At 44.1% G+C, this 18942-nt stretch overlaps 1 protein-coding gene across 4 annotated transcripts in view; it reads left to right on the plus strand.

Moving 5' to 3' along the window:
* Window positions 1-18942, plus strand: part of LOC121436452 (protein SFI1 homolog) — a 64900-nt gene that overhangs the window by 12947 nt on the left and 33011 nt on the right. For all 4 annotated transcript variants that reach the window (XR_005972706.1, XM_041636373.1, XM_041636374.1 and 1 more), the window contains exons 5-8: window positions 1106-1216; window positions 3744-3838; window positions 8356-8473; window positions 12610-12712. Coding sequence is in view for 3 of the 4 variants with exons in the window: in XM_041636373.1 (XP_041492307.1) it covers window positions 1106-1216; window positions 3744-3838; window positions 8356-8473; window positions 12610-12712 (427 nt within the window). In the remaining variant the exon portion in view is untranslated. The remainder of the gene's footprint in view (window positions 1-1105; window positions 1217-3743; window positions 3839-8355; window positions 8474-12609; window positions 12713-18942) is intronic.

Here is an 18942-nt window from a genome sequence, read left to right on the forward strand (position 1 = left end):
CCTGGAAATCACTCTGTAGACCAGGCTGGCCTCAAACTCACAGAGATCCACCTGCCTCTACCTTCCAAGTGCTGAGATTAAAGGCATACGGCACCACTGCCCTGTAGGCATTTTCTTTAGTTTCTATTTTCTCTTATGACTTGTAGTTATAATTGTCCTCTCCAGATTCCAATTAAATTAGCATCTGTGTTCCCATTAAGTACTCACTGGTTTGCTTTGTTACTGTAACCTTCTAGAAATTAAATGTAATTACCACTTTTTGAACTAGAAACATGTTTTAGGACTGGGCATGGTGCACATATCTATAACCCCAGCATTTTGCAGGCTAAGCCAGGAGAATTAGGAGTTTGTTTATGGAAAACAAAACATGACCTGGGAGATGGCTCGGAGGGTAAAGGTGCTTGCTGTGCCTGGAGTGGTGGCACACACCTTTAATCCCAGGACTCAGGAGGTAGAGGCAGGAGGATCTCTGAGTTTGAGGCCAGCCTGGTCTACAGAGTGAGACTCATGACAGCCAGGGCTTTGTAGGGAGCCTGTCTTGAAAACAGAAAACAAGAACAGTGCTTGCTGCCAAGCCCCCGGGCTTGAGCTCAGTCTCTGCAACCGACCCTGCAGTGCTTCTCCTTACATAGTTAAGAGGGAATAGAGTTTCTTATTTAAAGTGCTGAAAATTGTAATAGATTTTAATGTTTATTATTGTGTTTGTATATGGTGTGTGGGGTGTGCATATGCCACAATCCATGTATAGAGGTCACTTTGTGGGGTCACTTCTCTCTACCTTTCTTGGCGCTGAGATCAAGCTTAAGTCCTCAGGTTTCTGTGGCTTTATCTACTGGGTCATCACACCTACTCCCCAGAATTGTAGTTTTGATTCCCTCACAGTGTGTGAAGATTTCCTTAGTGTCTGTAACTGTTGGAGTCCTTGGAGCAGTTGATTGTTCTGTTCCTAGTGTGTGTAGCACTGAACTTGTGATGCGACTCAATGTGCCGCTTTCCACACTGTGGTGTCTTAACCGAGAAGGTAAGGGCGCTGTGAAGCTGCCTGGGCAGAGACCTCAGCCCTGCCGCTTCCCCTCAGCTTTCTGATGTTCTGCCTTCTCCCTAGGTTTTTCCATGAGCGGAGAATTCTACAGAAGGTCTTTGGAGAGTGGAGGGAAGAATGGTGGGTCTCCCAGAGGGAGTGGAAACTCTGTCTTCGAGCTGACTGCCATTACAGGTGTCTCATCACTTATGCTTGCTGAAACAGATTTTACACTGCACCGGCTACCCAATGTCGTGCTTCTCTTCCAAGGGAGCTAAGTTTTGGGTTTTTCCTGGCCTTTAGAAATCCTTTTGGGAAGAGTGAATCCATACTTATTTGCAGTTACATCCTTGTTCATGCACACATGTGTGTGTTCTCTGAGTCAGAAAGCTATGCTGAAAGTGATCTACTCACTTCCAGGTATTTTTAAATCTGAGAGGTTTGTTTTTTAAAATAATTAGTTCTAAACTGGGTGGTGGTGGTCACACCTTTAATCCCATCACTCTGGAGACAGAGGCAGGTGGATCTCTGTGAGTTTAGGGCCAGCTTGGTCTACAGAGCTAGTTTTAGGACAGGCTACACAAAGAAACCCTGTCTTGAAAAACGAAAAACAAATAACGACATCTTAAATTTTGCAAGAAAATGGATAGAGCTAGAAAACATCATTTTGAGTGAGGTAACACAGACACAGAAAGACAATTATCACATGTACTTGGTCATAAGTGGTTTGTAAACATAAAGCAAAGAAAACCAGCCTACAAATTAAAATCCTAGAGAACTTAGACAATAATGAGGACACTAAGAGAGACTTACATAGATCTAATCTACATGGGAAGTAGAAAAAGACAAGATCTGAGTAAATTGGGAGCATGGTGACATTGGGAGAGGGTTGAAGGGGAGGGGAGCAGAGAAAAACGTAGAGCTCAATAAAAATCAATAAAATAAATAAAAAATGTGTATAAAAAAAAAGAAAAACAAAAAACAGACAAAAAAGAAATTAGTCCTGGTGCTGGGCAGTGGTGGCGCACGCCTTTAATTCCAGCACTCGGGAAGCAGAGGCAGGCAATCTCTGTGAGTTCGAGGCCAGCCTGATCTATAAGAGCTAGTTCCAGGACAGGCTCCAAAACCACAGAGAAACCCTGTCTTGAAAAAACAAAAATAAAGCCGGGCGGTGGTGGCTCACGCCTGTAATCCCAGCACTTGGGAGGCAGAGGCAGGCAATCTCTGTGAGTTCGAGGCCAGTCTGATCTACAAAGGGAGTTCCAGGACAGGCTCCAAAGCTACAGAGAAACCCTGTCTCGAAAAACCAAAAAAAAAAAAAAAAAAAAAAAGAAAAAAAAGAAAAAAAAGAAAAAAAAAATAAAACAAAAAAATTAGTCCTGGCATACTGATTATGGTCAAGAAAGGGTGTGTCCCACATGGAACATTGGGAAAATAGAGAGGCTGAGTCAGGGAGCTGAGTGGGAGAGCAAGTGGTTAGCCTGCAGTAGGTTTAATCCCTAGCACCAAAACACAATTAAAAACCAGAATATGGAAAAAGAACCTTTTAATCCTTGCCATTCACACTGCAAGGAGTAAATGGAGAGAAAGCTAAAAAGTACATCAAATGCCCATTTTTAGGGTAGGTACTCTAACTCAGCAGGTAAAGGCACTGCTGCTACTTGGTAAGCCAAGTTGGCTTCCCAAAACCCACTTAGGAGAGAGCCAGCTCCTTCCTGAACATTGTCCTCTGACCCCCACACTTTTGCTGTGACCCACACTCTCCTACACACACAATAAATACAATAGCTAAATTCTTTGTTTTTTATTTTTTTGTTTTTTTGGTTTTTTTTTTTGTTTTTTTGAGACAGGGTTTCTCTGTGGTTTTGGAGCCTGTCCTGGAACTAGCTCTTGTAGACCAGGCTGGTCTCGAACTCACAGAGATCCGCCCGCCTCTGCCTCCCAAGTGCCGGGATTAACGGCGTGCGCCACCACCGCCGGGCTTTTTGTTTTGTTTTTTTGAGATAGGATCTCAAAACTTACACTCTGGAACACAAAGGGGGAAAATTCATTGTGCTGTAGAGAGGAGGGATGGTGGCGTTTTGTTATTTTGTGTGTCTGGGGACTTTGCCTGCATGTATGTCTGTGCACTCTGGACATGAAGTGCCTGCAGAAGCCAGAAGAGGGTGTTGGCCCTGGAATTGGACTTACAGGTGGTGTGAGCTGCCTGTTGTCTTGGTGCTGGGAGCCTAACCCAGGTCCTCTGGAAAAGCAGCCAGTGTTGTTAAACATGGAGCTATCTCTCTAGCTCCAGTTATTATTTTAAGATGATTCTGCTGTCAAGGGTCAGAACAGCCCATTACTTAGGATTTCCATGTGCTTATCCTAGGTAGCATCCTCACTCCAAATGACCCCAATGTCTGCTGCTCAATTCTTTTTTTTAATATTTATTTCTTTATTTATTATGTATGCCGTATTCTGTCTGCATGCCAGAAGAGAGATCCTGATCAAATTACAGATGGTTGTGAGCCACCATGTGGTTACTGAGAATTGATCTCAGGAACTCTGGAAGAGCAGCCCGTGCTCTTAACCTCTGAGCCATCTCTCCAGCCCCTGCTGCTCAATTCTTTATCAACTACAGGTTTTCCCTTTCTACCACGCCCCTAAGTATAAAAGTGACTGGGTTTGCTGGGTAGAATTCCTTTGTCTTACCATAAGCACCCTTTGCATCTTGGCTCCTCAGATACTACTTATACAACCTGATATTCCAGAACTGGAAGACCTTCGTGCAGCAGAGACGGCAGATGAGGAAGGGGCTCCACAGAGCTGAGCGTCATGGTGAGAGAGAAGACGTGCTTGACTTCCTTTCTTGTTCACGGAGTGTGATCTAGTTGAATCCCCTGACATCATGGTCAGATTGTGTGTCTCTGTATGGCATAGCTTGTTCACTTGAAGCTCCTTAGGCAGATGTGAGCAGACTGTACCTGGCCTGCTGGTGCGCTTAAAGTGAACACAGCATAGCTGCACCCCTACAGTGTGGACCTGCACTTCCTCCTTTCCCTGTAGATGACAAGCCTTGCTTAGGTTAGTTCCGTTCCTCATGCTTCAGAAGCATTTATCTGGTGTTAGGAGAGCCTTCTGAAGGGACCACTTCCTGACAGTGATCCTCACCTTCTGATGATGTTGGTACTTCTTCATCACCTCTTTGCACTTATTCCCTCTCTTTTCCTTGTACACATAGCTGTAAGACTGCTTGGACGAAGATTAAACCATGCCACCCTGCAACGTCACTTGGCCTCTCTTAGTGAACTCAACACTTCGGTGTGACATTCATGGTTTCCCCTGTTCTCTCCCCCTAGCCTTGACCACACTGAATGTGCACTTCTTACCTTTCCTCGAGATCCAAAAGTTTCAGGCTCATTTTCATTTATTGATTAATTGTTATTATTATTATTATTGGTTTTTTGAGACAGGGTTTCCCTGTGTAACAGTCCTAGCTGTCCTAGAACTAGCCCTTGTAGACCATTCTGGCTTCAAACTCACAGAGATTCTCCTGCTTCTGCCTCCCGAGTGCTGGGATTAAAGGCGTGCTAAAGTGTGCGCCACCACCACCCGGCTAATTAATTTTTTTAAAATGTGTCTTTGTGCCATGTGCATGCAGAGGCCAGAAGAGAGCATTTGATCCCCTGGAACTGGACTTTCAGTTTGTTGTAAGCTGGGAATTGACCTGGGTCCTCTGGAAGAGCAGCGAGTGCTCTTAACTGGAGAGTCATTTCTCCAGCCTTGATTCAGTTGCATTTGAAGTGTTACCTTCCTAAGCTAGGTGTGTTGATACATGCCTGTAATCTCAACACTCAAGAGGTGGAGGAAGGAAAATGGAAAATTTCAGACTAGTTGGGGCTACGTAGAAAGTTCAAGGCTAGCCTCAGCTAGGTCACAAAATAAATAAGTGATGAATGTTACCGTCCTTGTCTAGCTTTCTCCCCTCTCCCCAGGATGTTGGGTTCTTAGTTTAATATGAGACAGTTTCTATATTTAATCTGTAAGTAGCTAATGGTTTATTTTGTTGTTGTTGTTTCTAATTCTCATAAAGTAAGAGGTTTTTTTTTGGTGTACAGTTCTATGATTATGGCAAATCCAGAGTCATTTTTGTATACAGAAACACAAATGTCTATTTTAGAAATGGGACAGCTATGCTGGTGCATGCCTGCAGTCACAGCACTGGAGAGGCGAGGGAGCAAGCAGATAGCTGGCTGTGGTTGCACACTCAGCTCCTGTTTCAAAAAATAAAATCAGTTGAGCATACATGCTTTTACTACCAGCACTCGAGAGGCAGGTGAATCTCTCTGAGTTCATAGAGTAACCTAAGCTACATAGTTCAGGCCAGCCAGGGCTACAAAGTGAAACCATGCCTCAAAGAAACAAAAGAAACTAAAACCTCCTACGAAATAATAATAATTGATCCCTACAAATAGTTATCTGAGTTATCTATATAGATAGTTCAGATATTTTATTTTGGTTTTACTTTGGTTTGCCTTTCTCTAATAATTAATGGTATCTTTTCTCGTTCTCACTATTAATGTATATGCACTTCCACATATGCACACATATCTATCATCTGCCTGCCTATATCAGTGTATTAGTTAGGTTCTCTAAAGGAACAGAACTGATAGAATTAACTAATATGTGTCTATATACATATGTATATTATGCATATGCACACATATCTATCATCTGTCTGCCTATATCAGTGTATTAGTTAGGTTCTCTAAAGGAACAGAACTGATAGAATTAACTAATATGTGTCTATATACATATGTATATTATGTATCATGTTAATACATAATTGATTCTGTTAATTACTGATACATATTATATACATTAAAAGGAATTTGTGAGAGTGGCTTACAGGCTGTGGTACAAGTAGGACCATAATGGTCTCTTGATGGAAAGGCCAAGGATCTGGTAGTCGTTCAGTTCACAAGACTGGATGTCTCAACTGTTGAATCTGGTGCCAGAGTCCCAGGGAAGTCCTAGAGAGCTGCTGGTCTTCAGTCTTTGTTTGGAATTCAGAAAATGTAGGTTCTAACCCCAGCAAAGGAGTATCTCAGGGACAGGGTAGATGAAGTTGCCAAGGAGAGTGAGGGCAAGCAGGCGAACAGCCAAGGCTTCCTATTTCCATGTCCTTTTATGCAGGCCACCACCAGAAGACATGCCCAAATTTAATGTGATTCTTCCACTATGACTTAGTCAAGAAAAGTTCTTTACAGGTGTGCCCAGCTATTTGGGTTTAGTTAATTCCAGTTGTAGTTAAGCTGACAACCTAGATTGGCCAGAATTTTTTTATATTTTTTGTGTTTGTTGGAAGTTCTTTTTTTTTTTTTTTTTTTTTTGTTTGTTTTTCGAGACAGGGTTTCTCTGTGGCTTTGGAGCCTGTCCTGGAACTAGCTCTTGTAGACCAGGTTGGTCTCGAACTCACAGAGATCTGCCTGCCTCTGCCTCCCAAGTGCTGGGATTAAAGGCGTGTGCCACCACCGTCCGGCCATGGAAGTTCTTTTTTTTTCTTTTTTCTTTTTTATTTATTTATTTATTTTTTTTTGGTTTTTCGAGTCAGGGTTTCTCTGTGGTTTTGGAGCCTGTCCTGGAACTAGCTCTTGTAGACCAGGCTGGTCTCGAACTCACAGAGATCCGCCTGCCTCTGCCTCCCGAGTGCTGGGATTAAAGGTGTGCGCCACCACCGCCCGGCTGGAAGTTCTTTTTAAAAAAAAAAAATTTTTTTTTTATATCTTTGAATGTTTTGCCCTGCATGTGAGTCATAGAGATCTACCTGCCTCTGCCTCCTGAGTGCTGGAATTAAAGGTGTATACCTCCACTACCAGGCTGCTTCTGGGTTCTTTTGTTTGAGACAGGGTTTCTCTGTAGCTTGGGAGCCTGTCCTGGAACTTGCTTTGTTGACCAGGCTGGCCTCGAACTCACAGAGCTCTACTCTGCCTGCCTCTGCCTCCTGAGTGCTGAGATAAAGGTATGTGCCACCACTGTGTTTCCAGGCTAGGGAAAAGGGTCTCAGTAAATTGCTTTGCACAGCAAGCTTGAGGACCTGAGGGTGATTCTTTAGTGCTCACATAAAAAGCCAGGCTTGCCTTCAAACCAGCACTGGGAAGTGGAGGCAGGAGGATTCCTGTGGCCAGCTAGTCTAGTTTAATAGATGAGCTCCAAGTTTACTGAAAAACTCCGTCTTAAAAAATAAGGCCAAGCCAAAATACAAAACAAAACAGAAAAACAAAAGCTGGAGGGGCTCCAGTCCAGCACAGTTGGCAGAGGGCTTGCCTTGCACATTTAAGTTTCATTTAAATGCTTGTGACCAGCACCACTTGTCACCTGTGCTGTCTCCATTCTTTTTCAATTTGTAACACTACACAGTGTTTCCAGCAGAGGGCGCTTGGAGGCTAGAGACGAGATATGCGAAGTACAGGAAGTCCTTGAGCTGGTATGGCAACCTGAAATACTTGTTTTTTTACGTTTGTTGGTTTAAATGTGTGAGGGCTCCTGTATACCATAGTGCTCATGAGAGGTCAGAAGACAGCTCACAGGAGTCAGTTCTCTCCTCCTTCTGTGTGACTGAGCTCCAGGGATTAAATTCAGGCCATCACGGAGTCATCTCACTGACCCTCTCTACCCTTCTTATTGTTGTTGGCTTTGTTCGGCTGAGACAGGGTCCTTTTTATTTATTTATATTGTTTTTTTTTTCCAGACAGAATTTCACTGTGTTTAACAGTCTTCGTTGTCCTGTAACTTGCTTTGTAGATCAGGCTAGCCTCGAACCCAGGCTAGCCTCAAACCCACAGAGATCCACGTGCCTCTGCCTCCGAGTGCTGGGATTAAAGGCATGTACCGTCACTGCCCGGCATCTGGTTTTATTTTATTTTTTATTTTTATTGATTTTTTATTGAGCTCTACAATTTTCACTGCTCATCTCCCTGCCTCTACCCTTCCCCCTCTAACCCTCCCCCAAGGTTCCCATGCTCCCAATTTACTCAGGAGATCTTGTCTTTTTCTACTTCCCATGTAGATTAGATCTATGTAAGTCTTTCTTAGTGTCTGATTTTATTTTTAGTGATGTTTATGTGCATATGTCAGTGTGTAGACATGTGCAGGTGACTGCAGAGGCCAGAGGAAAGGCATCAGATCCCTGCAATTGTCCTGGAACTGGAGTCCCAGGGGGTTGTGAGCTGCCCAGTGTGGATGTGAGGAACTGAACTGGACCTGTGTAAGAGCAGTGGATGCTCTTAACTGCTGAGCCATCTCTCCAGTTCAGTTTCTGCCCTTTAAAAAAGGTCTCTCTTTGATGTCTTTAGCTAGAAAGCAGAAGATGCGCCAAGCCTGGAAGTCCTGGCTGATATACATGGTTGCTCGTAGGACCAAACTTCACATGCAGACCACTGCTCTAGAGTTCAGGCGGTGGAGCGTCTTACGGTGAGTGTGTGCAGCACCACAGGTTGGCTGCCGTCGTTTCACCTCAGCACTGGGATGAGGCTTTAATTCACCCGTCTCAGCACAGTGCTTAGAACACAGTGGGTGCCTATAAATACCCCTTGATGACATCCATCTGTAATATTGATTGTTCATATAAACATGATTAATTCTAATTAAGTACTTACAGTGTCCTGAGCCTGTGTTAACTTTGTGTACAGAATGTTTGGTGGTAGGGCTATGAGCAGGCTATTTTTGTCAGCTTAACCTAGTGTAGAGTTATCTGAAAGGAGGGACCCTCAGAGAGAAAATGCCTGTATAAGACTGGGCTGCAGGCAAGCATTTCCTTAATTAGTAATTGATGTGGGCCTCGTCCATTGTGGGTGGTGCCATTCCTGGTGAGATGGTTCTAGCTTCTATAAGAAAGCCAGCTAAGGCCGGGCGGTGGTGGCGCACGCCTTTAATCCCAGCACTCAGGAGGCAGACGCAGGCGGATCTCTGTGAGTTCTAGGCCAGCCTGGTCTACAAGAGCTAGTGCCAGGATAGGCTCCAAAGCTACAGAGAAACCCTGTCTCAAAAAACTAAAAAATAAACAAACAAACAAAACTAACAAACAAACAAAAAAAAAAAAAAACCACAAAGCCAGCTAAGCAATGGGGAGCATGCTAGTAAGCAGGCACCCTCTATGACTTCTACATCAGCTCCTGCCTCCAGAGTCCAGCCCTGCTTGAGTTTCTGTCCTGACTTCTTTCAGTGATGAACAATGTGATATGGAAGTATAAGCCAAATAAGCTCTTTCTTTTCCAAGTTGATTTTGGTCATGGTGTTTCATCACAGATAGAAACCCTGACTAGGACAGGGTGGTCCAGGGAAGTGAGCTTAGGGTCTATTTCATGGTTGACAAATACTCTACCACTAAGCCATGTCCATTCCCGTTTTATTTTGAGTAGTCTGACCTTGGACTCTCTCTGTAGCCCAAGCTAGTTCTAGACCTTCCACCCTCCTGACTCAGCCGGAGAGTTGGGGTTATAGGTTTGTACCACTTTATGGGGCTATGTATGTGTTATAATGTAAAGTATTTCATTTACTCCTTGGCATAAAACGTAAGTACATTAGTCTGTACATCATCATGTCCAGTAAGGCTCCGGAAAGTCAAGGACTTGTCTGAAGTTTTGTAAATTGTAAAAAACAAAACAAAAGAAAAAAAAACCAAGAAGAGGCCTCATGCTCTGCCGCTGCCACTGCTCTGCACTGCACACACAGGACAATCCATCTTGAGTCTCTTGACACGTGTAACAAAGCTGCTCCGTGACTGGTCCTGAATGGAGTGCTGTGAACACTCAGGAGAGGCAGGCATAGAGACAGCCTGCTAGCCTTCCCGCTGCACTCACATGGATCTGAGTCCTGGCCCAACATGTCACTGGTCATTTCACCTCTCCGTGATTCCTTGTTCTCTTCTGTGAAATGGGTTTATCACCAATTATCTTTCTAGATTATTGGGAATTGATACCTCTGAAGTAGTTAGCTGTATCCAGGACATCTTTGGACAGAAAGAACTTTTATTTATGTGTGTATGCATGTATATGATGTATGTACATGATTCCACATGTATACAAAGATTGGTTTCTTCCTCACTTTCTACCTTTGTATTTTTTTTAAAGATTTATTTATTTATTTATTATGTATACAACATACTGCCTCCGTGTATACCCACACGCCGGAAGAGGGTGCCAGATCTCATTACAGATGGTTGTGAGCCACCATATGGTTGCTGGGAATTGAACTCAGGACCTCTGGAAGAGCAGCTGGTGCTCTTAACCACTGAGCCATCTCTCCAGCCCCCTACCTTTGTATTTTTGAGACAGGTTTTCTTTGTGTAGCTCTGGCTGTCCTGGAACTCAGTATGTAGACTAGGCTGGTGTCAAACTCAGAGATCCACCTTCCTTTGCCTCCTTAACTGGAATTAAAGGCATGTGCCACCATTACCCTTTTTTGTGTTGTTGTTGTTTTTTTTTTTTTTTTGAGACAGGGTCTTAATATGTAGGCCCGATTAGCCTCAAACTCATAAAAATCCTCCTGCCTCTGCCTTCCAAGTTCACCACCACCACCACCATGCCAGGCTCTACTTTACTTTTTAAGAAAGGATCTCTCAGTGAACTCACTAAGTCAGCTAAACTGGCTGGCCAACCACCAATCTTCAAGGGAGCCATCTTGACACTCTCCCTGTAGCGTGGAGATTACAGATGCTTGTCACTGTACCTGGGTTTTTATGTAGGTGCTAGAGATCCAAACTCAGGTTCTCATGATTGCACAGCAAGCACCTTGCTATCAGAGCCATCTCAGCCTTAAAATATGATTTAGGGCTGGGCAGTGGTGGTACATGCCTTTAATCCCAGCACTTCAGAGTCAGAGGCAGGCAGATCTCAAGGCCAGCCTGGTCTACAGAGTAAGTTACAGGACAGCCAGGGCTACACAGAAAAACCTTGTCTCCAAAATCCAAAAAGGGGGGGAAAAAAAAGAAGACGAAGAAGGAGGAAAGAAGAAAGAAAGAAAGAAAGAAAGAAAGAAAGAGAGAGACGACTAGGGCTAAGATAAAGATGTGGCTACAAGAGGTGGGAAGGGAGGAAGGAGACATCACGCAGGATTGGAAACCTGAAAACCACTTTTGTTTTTCCTTCAAGTTTTCTAATGAAATCTGAGTTTTAATAGTAGGCACTACCATTTTTGAAGACTAAATTGTATAGGTAAGGTCTAGAGCGCGCCAAAGGGTTAGGGCTGTTGTCTAGTTGTATAGGTAAGATCTAGAGAGCGCCAAATGGTTGCAGCTATTGCTCAGTTGTGTAGATGAGATTTAGAGAGTGCCAAATGGTTAGGGCTGTTGTCTAGTTGTGTAGGTAAGATCTAGAGAGCGCTGATGGAGGTGGGTCTTCTGTCTATGTGTTAATTTCATTGGTTAATAAAGAAACTGCCTTGGCCTTTAATAGGACAGAAAATTAGGTAGGCAGAGTAGACTGAACAGAATGCTGGGAGAAAGAAGCCGAGTCAGGCAGACGATATAGCTCTCCTCTCCAAGATGGATGCAGGTTAAGATCCTTTCCGGTAAGCCACCACCTCGTGATGCTACACAGATTATTAGAAATGGGTTAATCAAGATGTGAGAGTTAGCCAGTAAGAGGCTAGAGCTAATGGGCCGAGCAGTGTTTAAAAGAATACAGTTTCCGTGTAATTATTTCGGGGGGTAAAGCTAGCCAGTGGCGGGATGCAGCCTGCCACTCCTCACTACAGAGCACCAGATGGTTGCAGCTGTTGCTTAGTTGGTTGGTAGCTTGCCTGGCACACACAGCCCTGAGTTCATCTTCAGTACTGTAAACAAACAAGTGAGTGGGTGATAATTTATAGTACTTAAGACTGGCTCTGATGTTAGTTTCTGTTCCTTCAACTTTTTAACATTATGTTATTTAATATGTGAGAAAAGGATGATGCCTGTGAAGGTCAGAGAAAACTTACACAAGTCAGTTCCCTCCTACCATGGTGGGTCCCTGTAGCATAATTAATAAAAACTCAGAGACAGAAATTAGGGTTCAGCTTGAAGGTCAGAAAAGCAAAACAGCCAGCCACTGGCTCTTAGCTCTACCTCAGTCTGAAATGGCGATCCTGCCTCCAGGAATCTCAGGATGAGACTGAGCCAAGAGCTGTCTCCTCCTGCCTTAAATTCTTCTCTAGTGCTGGGATTAAAGAGTGCAACACTACAGCCTGGTTTCTATGGCAACTAGTGTGGCTACTGGGATTAAAGGTGTGTGTCACCACTGTAAGGCTGACCAGTGTGGCTGTGTTACTCTCTGAACTTCAGGCAAGCTTTATTTATTAAAATACAAATGAAATATCACTACAGGTCCCTGGGATTGAACTCAGGTTATCAGACTTGGTGGCAAGCACCTTTTCTCCATAAACCACCTCTTCATTCCCTGGACTACTCTTGATTTTTGTTTTTCTTTGCAGCAGTGGGTCTAGCAGGCATCAGTTAAAGATGGTACTGTGAGGGAGAGACTTGGGCTGAACAGAAGCACAGCCCTAATGGTCCTTGTCTTTTCTGTGTCTCCCCCCTCCCCCCCACTAACTCCTTTGGTTTGCTCTTTCAGTTTCTGGTGGAGCAAGTGGAGGTGGCAACTAGCACAAGCCCAAGCTGACCGTGCTCTCCACACAGCAGCTGTGAAGCATAGAGCCCAGAGTCTCCAGCTGCAGGTCTGTCTGGCACACTCAAGCGTTGGTAATTAACTATGTAATTAACAGGAAGGCTTCTCACTGCTGCTGCTTGTTGGGAGTGTATCTGGGGAGATGGGGTGGGAGAGCAGTGCAGAAGGCAGGGCTGTGCCAGACAGGCGCTGCTCTAGGAATGTGTACCTGCTCTCTAAAATTTCCATGCAGAGTCAGGCGATGGTGGCACACGCCTTTAATCCCAGCACTCGGGAGGCAGAGGCAGGCGGATCTCTGTGAGTTCGAGACCACCCTGGTCTACAGAGCTAGTTCCAGGACAGGCTCCAAAGCCACAGAGAAACCCTGTCTCGAAAAACAACAAAAAAAATTTCCATGCAGAGCCGAGGTCACAAAGTTGATTAGAAACTGTTTAAAATATGTTCTTATCTGCTCATTGTTGTTTTTCTACAGCAAATGAGAAAATAATGCAGGTAGAAACAAAGACTGAAAAGAAAACAACCTTTCTGCTTTGCCCTTACAAGGTGTTTGGTTTCTAGTTTTTGAATCAGAGTCTCACGTGGTCTAGGCTGGCCTTGAACTTGCTATGTAGTAGTGGATGATCTTTGAATCCTTTTTTTTTTTTTTTTTTTTAAAAGATTTTATTTATTTATTATGTATACAACATTCTGCCTGCATGAAGAGGGCGCCAGATCTCATTACAGATGGTTGTGAGCCACCATGTGGTTGCTGGGAATTGAACTCAGGACCTCTGGAAGAGCAGCCAGTGCTCTTAACCACTGAGCCATTTCTCCAGCCCTCTTTGAATCCTCTTGCCTCCAAGTGGCAGGACTGTGCTCACTGACTGAAACCCACCACTCCGTGCATGAATATATGTTAATAAAACCCACCTGGCCTCTGAGGTTACCCGCACAGACATATGCCCATAAGCATAAAATGAAATCAACTGTCTTACAAATTGAAAAAATGATTTAGTGGCTAAGAGCACATACTCTCTTGTAGAGGACCTGAATTTGGCTTCCAGAAACCACATTAGGCAGCTCACAACCACCTATAACTCCAACTCCAGGGGATATGATGCCTTCTGGCCTTTTCAGGTACCTGAACTCAGGTATATATACCTACCTGCACACAGACACACACATACACATAAATCCCAGCCCTCAGGAGTCAGAGGCAGGTGAACCTCTGTGAGTTTGAGGCCAGCCTGAACTACAGAGTGAGTTCTAGGACAGCCAGCACTGCACAGAGAAATCCTGTCTCAAAAACACAAAACAAAACAACAACAATAACAAAACAACAATGCTGGGCAGTGGTGGCACACACATGCCTTTAATTCTAGCACTTGGGAAGCAGAGGCAGGCGGATCTCTGTAAGTTCAAGGCCAGCCTGGTCTAAGAGTTAGTTCCAGGACAGGCTTCAAAGTTCAAAGCCACAGAGAAACCCTTTCTCGAAAAAACAAAACATAAAAACCCAACAACAACAACAACAAAAAGATGAAGAAGAAAGAAAGAAAATTTCAAGTGAGATTTTTGGCAAGATGGTAGTTGGAGTGTGTGTTTGTATGTGTTTATGATTTATTTATTTTATTTTACATGTGTAAATTTCTCCCTGCATGTATTTATGTCAGTGCACCATGTGTGTGTCTGGTGCCAACAGAGGGCAGAAGAGAGTATCACCTGGAACTAGAGTTACAGATGGATGTTATGTGGGTCCTGGGAATCAAACCTGAGTCCTCTGAAAGAGCAGCTATCTCTCCAGACTCAGGTTCTGGCTGTTTTGAAAGTGACTAATAGGATTTGCTCATGGGGAGATTAAGTCAGGGAAGGAATCCTGTGGTGACTACTGGTTTTGGTTGAGCACCTGCAACAGTGGAGTTGCCCTTTACTGACATGGAACTTCTGAAGGAGAAGCAGCCTGTGGGGAAGGATTGGGGGAAGCTGTGCTCTTCACTCGGAATGCTGAGCCTGGTACTCCCTGAGTCTCCACAGAGAGGTACAGATGCTTCTGTAACAACTGAAATACCGGGGAAGGGTCCAGGTAGGATCCTACCCTTGGGAGTCCTTGAATGAAGATGGCATTTGCAGCTGAGGGAGGAGTAAGCAGTGAAGGGGAGTGACAGGAGAGGCTGTGGGACAGGCACTGTGAAGTCGGCAGCAGGAACACTGAGGACCTGAAGGGATCCAGCAGAGAAGGTGTCTGCCATGCCAGATGCCATTCTGCCAGGTTAGGCAGGGTGAGGACAGACTTGACCTTTGGGCTGAGCCACGTGGAAATGGTTGATAGACTTGATAAGCAGTTTCTGTGAGCACAAGGGAGTGCTTTCAGGAAAGCCTGCTAGGGAGAAGTTACAAAATGGCGAGCTCGTGTCAGCCGCAGGGCTCAGGGTGCTAAAGGGTTGTGTCTGCAAATACCGAATTGCAGAAAAAAGGGGGGCAATATGTACACTTCACCCAGTTAATCCTATTTTCCATGGGGTTTTGTGTTTTGTTTTCTTTGTTATGGTTTTTCGAGACAGAGTTTCTCTGTGTATCTCTGGCTGTCCTGGAACTTGCTTTGTAGGCCATGCTGGCCTCGAACTCACAGAGATCCACCTGCCTCTGTCTGCCTCCCTGAGTGCTGGGATTAAAGTTGTGTCACCATCGCCCGGCTATTTGTTTTTGTTTTTTAGAGACAGGGTCTTACTATGTAGCCTTGACTGTCTTGGACCTCATTACATAGACCAGACTGGCCTCTAATTCACAGAAATCTACTTGACTCTGCCTCTTGAGTGCTGGGATTAAAGGTGTGAACCACCATGTTCAGCCATTCTTCATGTTTTAACAACCATGCAAATGTATTTTTTACTCCTTTTTAAATATTCAGGAAATGCAGGGAGGGAGCCTGGACCAAAGTTCAATTTTCACCACCATACAGATGGCTCACAACCATCTGTAACTCCATCTCCAGGGGATCCAATTTCTCTGGTTTTCAGACAGCTGCACACACATGCACATACCCACACAACATACACACATACTACATATATAATTAAAAACAATAAAATTAAAAATAATAAAAATTCAGGGTTGTTTGTTTAATTTTTCTTTTTTCAAGACAGTGTTTCTCTCTGTAGACCTGGCTGTCTTAGAACTCTCTCTGCAGACCAGGCTGGCCTCACACTCAGAGATCCTCCTGCCCCTGACTCCTGAGTGCTGGAGTTAGAGATGTGAGGCATCTCCCACTTCAGTTCAGGGTGTTAAGACCATGCTGTGGGGCTCAGAGGTGCGACTGCCCTTTGAGAGGTCCTGAGTTCAATTCCCACATATGGTGGCTCACAACCGTCTATCGTGGGATCTGGTGCTCTCTTCTGCCTGCAGGGATACACGCAGGCAGAACACTTTATACATAGTAAATAAATCTTTAAAAAAAAAAAAGACCTGCTGAACTCTAATTCCTGATCCTCCTGCCTCAGCCTCTTTTTTTTTTAAATATTTATTTATTTATTATGTATACAATATTCTGTCTGTGTGTATGCCTGCTGGCCAGAAGAGGGCACCAGACCCCATTACAGATGGTTGTGAGCCACCATGTGGTTGCTGGGAATTGAACTCAGGACCTTTGGTAGAGCAGGCAATGCTCTTAACCTCTGAGCCATCTCTCCAGCCCCTGCCTCAGCCTCTTAAATAATCCTGAGATTACAAGCAGCTCCCATACCCAGTTTAAGAATAAATATAGTTCTCTCATTTATTAATTTATCTATTTATTTGTCTATCTATCTATCTATCTATCTATCTATTTATTTTGGGTTTTTGAGACAGGGTTTCGCTGTTGTTTTAGAGCCTGTCCTGGAACTAACTCTTGTAGACCAGGTTGGCCTTAAACTCACAGAGATCCACCTGCCTCTGCCTCCCGAGTGCTGGGATTAAAGGCTTGCACCACCACCGCTTGGCCTGAATATAGTTCTCTCTTGATGATTTTTTAAAAATATTTATTTATTATGTATACAATATTCTTTCTGTGTGTATTCTGTGTGTATGCCTGAAGACCAGAAGAGGGCACCAGACTCCATTACAGATAGTTGTGAGCCACCATGTGGTTGCTGGGAATTGAACTTAGGACCTTTGGAAGAGCAGGCAATGCTCTTAACCTCTGAGCCTTCTCTCCAGCCCCTTGTTTATTTTTTTTTTGTTTGTTTGTTTTTGGACAGTGTCTCATGTCCCCTCTTGACCTTGAGCTTGTGGGCCCCTTGCTTCCACCACATGCCGATGGCATGTGCCCAGGGCCTGGCTTGTGCTTAGTTTTTCTGAGCCACTTGAAAGTTGTAGATGTAATGTTCACCCTCAGTACATTTTGATATGGTGCCCTCTTCTGTCCTGCTGACATATATGCAGTGAGAACACTATACATAATAAATTAATAAATCTAAAAAAAAGTGTGCTCTTGCAAAGAACCAAGTTCCATTCCCAGTGTCGATGTTAAGGTGATTCATAGCCACCTGTAACTTCAACTCCAGGGGATCCAGTGCTTCTGGCCTCTGAGTATACCTGTGCCCGTACACATAAAGCTTTTAAAAGGAAATGGAAAAAAATAAAACCATACAATACAATTTTATGTCTGATACAGAGCCCAATGCAAAGTCACTGGTTTGATTTTTTTGGTTGTTGTTTTTTTTTATTTTTTTATTTTTACTGCATTGGTGTTTTGCCCATATGTATGTTTGTGTGAGGGTGTTGGTTCCCTGGAACTGGAGTTACAGACAGTTCTGAACCACCATGTTGGTGGTGGGAATTGAACCTGGATCCTCTGGAAGAACAGTCAGTGCTCTCAACCACTGAGCCATCTCTCCAGCCCTGTTTTTCAGAGGCTTACTTATTTACTATGTACATAGTGTTCTACCTGCATTACCTGCATGCTAGAAAGGGCACTAGATCTCATTACCGATGGTTGTGAGTCACCATGTGGTTGCTGAGAATTGAACTCAGGACCTCTGTAAGAGCAGGTAAAGCAGCCATTGCTCTTAACCTCTTAGCCATCTCTCTAGCCCCTCTCCCCTTTTTGTTGTTTTTTTAAGACAAGGTTTTTCTGTGTAACAGCCCTGGCTATCCAGAAACTCACTCTGTAAACCAGGCTGGCCTTGAACTCACAGAGGTACACCTGTCTTTGCTGGGATTAAAGGCGTGCACCATCACCACCTGGCTAGTCACCTGTTTCTTTTTTTGTTTGTTTGGTTTTTTTATTTTTTTAAATTTATTTATTTATTAAAGATTTCTGTCTCTTCCCCGCCACCGCCTCCCATTTCCCTTCCCCTCCCCCAATCAAGTCCCCCTCCCTCCTCAGCCCGAAGAGCAACCAGGGTTCCCTGCCCTGTGGGAAATCCAAGGAACCCCCACCTCCATCCAGGTCTAGTAAGTTGAGCATCCAAACTGCCTAGGCTCCTACAAAGCCAGTACGTGCAGTAGGATCAGAAACCCATTGCCATTGTTAGTCACCTGTTTCTGATTGTCGCATCCTGAAGGGCATTTTTAAAAAGATGTATTTATTTTATATATATGTGCACTCTGTTCATGCACACAGAAGAGAAAATCAGATCCCATTACAGATGGTTGTGAGCCACCATGTAGGTGCTGGAAATTGAGCTCAGGTCCTCTGGAAGAGCAGCCAGTGCTCTTAACCCCTGAACCATCTCTCCAGGTTATGAAGGGCATTTTTTTTTAATTTATTTTAGAAAAAAAAAAAGTTGTCTTGTGATGGCAGATTTAATCCCAGGACTGGGGAGGCAGAGGAAGGAGGACCTCTGTGAGTTCAAGGCCAGCCTGATCTACTAAGCAAGTTCCCGGAGATCCAGAGCTACACAGAGAAACCCTGCCTTTAAAACAAACAAACAAAATAGAGTGGGAGAATAGTACATATGTCCACTGGTTTCTCAAATCTAGTAGAAAATGAAGGCCAAAGGTATAGGAGAGGTTCACATTTCCAGTGATACACTTGAGAAGGCAAGAGAAGATGGCATGTAGCCATAGTGAGGGTGACCTTTGACTGGAGCTTGGCCAGTTTGACTAGAGCTGGGGCAGGCAGATTTAGTTACCTGGTGCAGCCTGCAGAAAATTCTCAATTGCCTTTTTAAAAGATTTATTTCTTTATGCATGTATGTGCGTGTGTGTGTTTACATGTACACATACATATGTGCGTGGGTGCTCACAGAAGCCAGAGGGGCACCAGTTCTCCTAGAGCGGTAGTTACAAGTGGTTGTAAGACACCCAATATGGGTGCTGGCAGCT

This window comes from Microtus oregoni, unplaced genomic scaffold (assembly GCF_018167655.1).
Source record: "Microtus oregoni isolate MIOR12 unplaced genomic scaffold, Mior012 000049F_ref0000343, whole genome shotgun sequence".
In the NCBI taxonomy this organism is placed as follows: Eukaryota; Metazoa; Chordata; class Mammalia; order Rodentia; family Cricetidae; genus Microtus; species Microtus oregoni.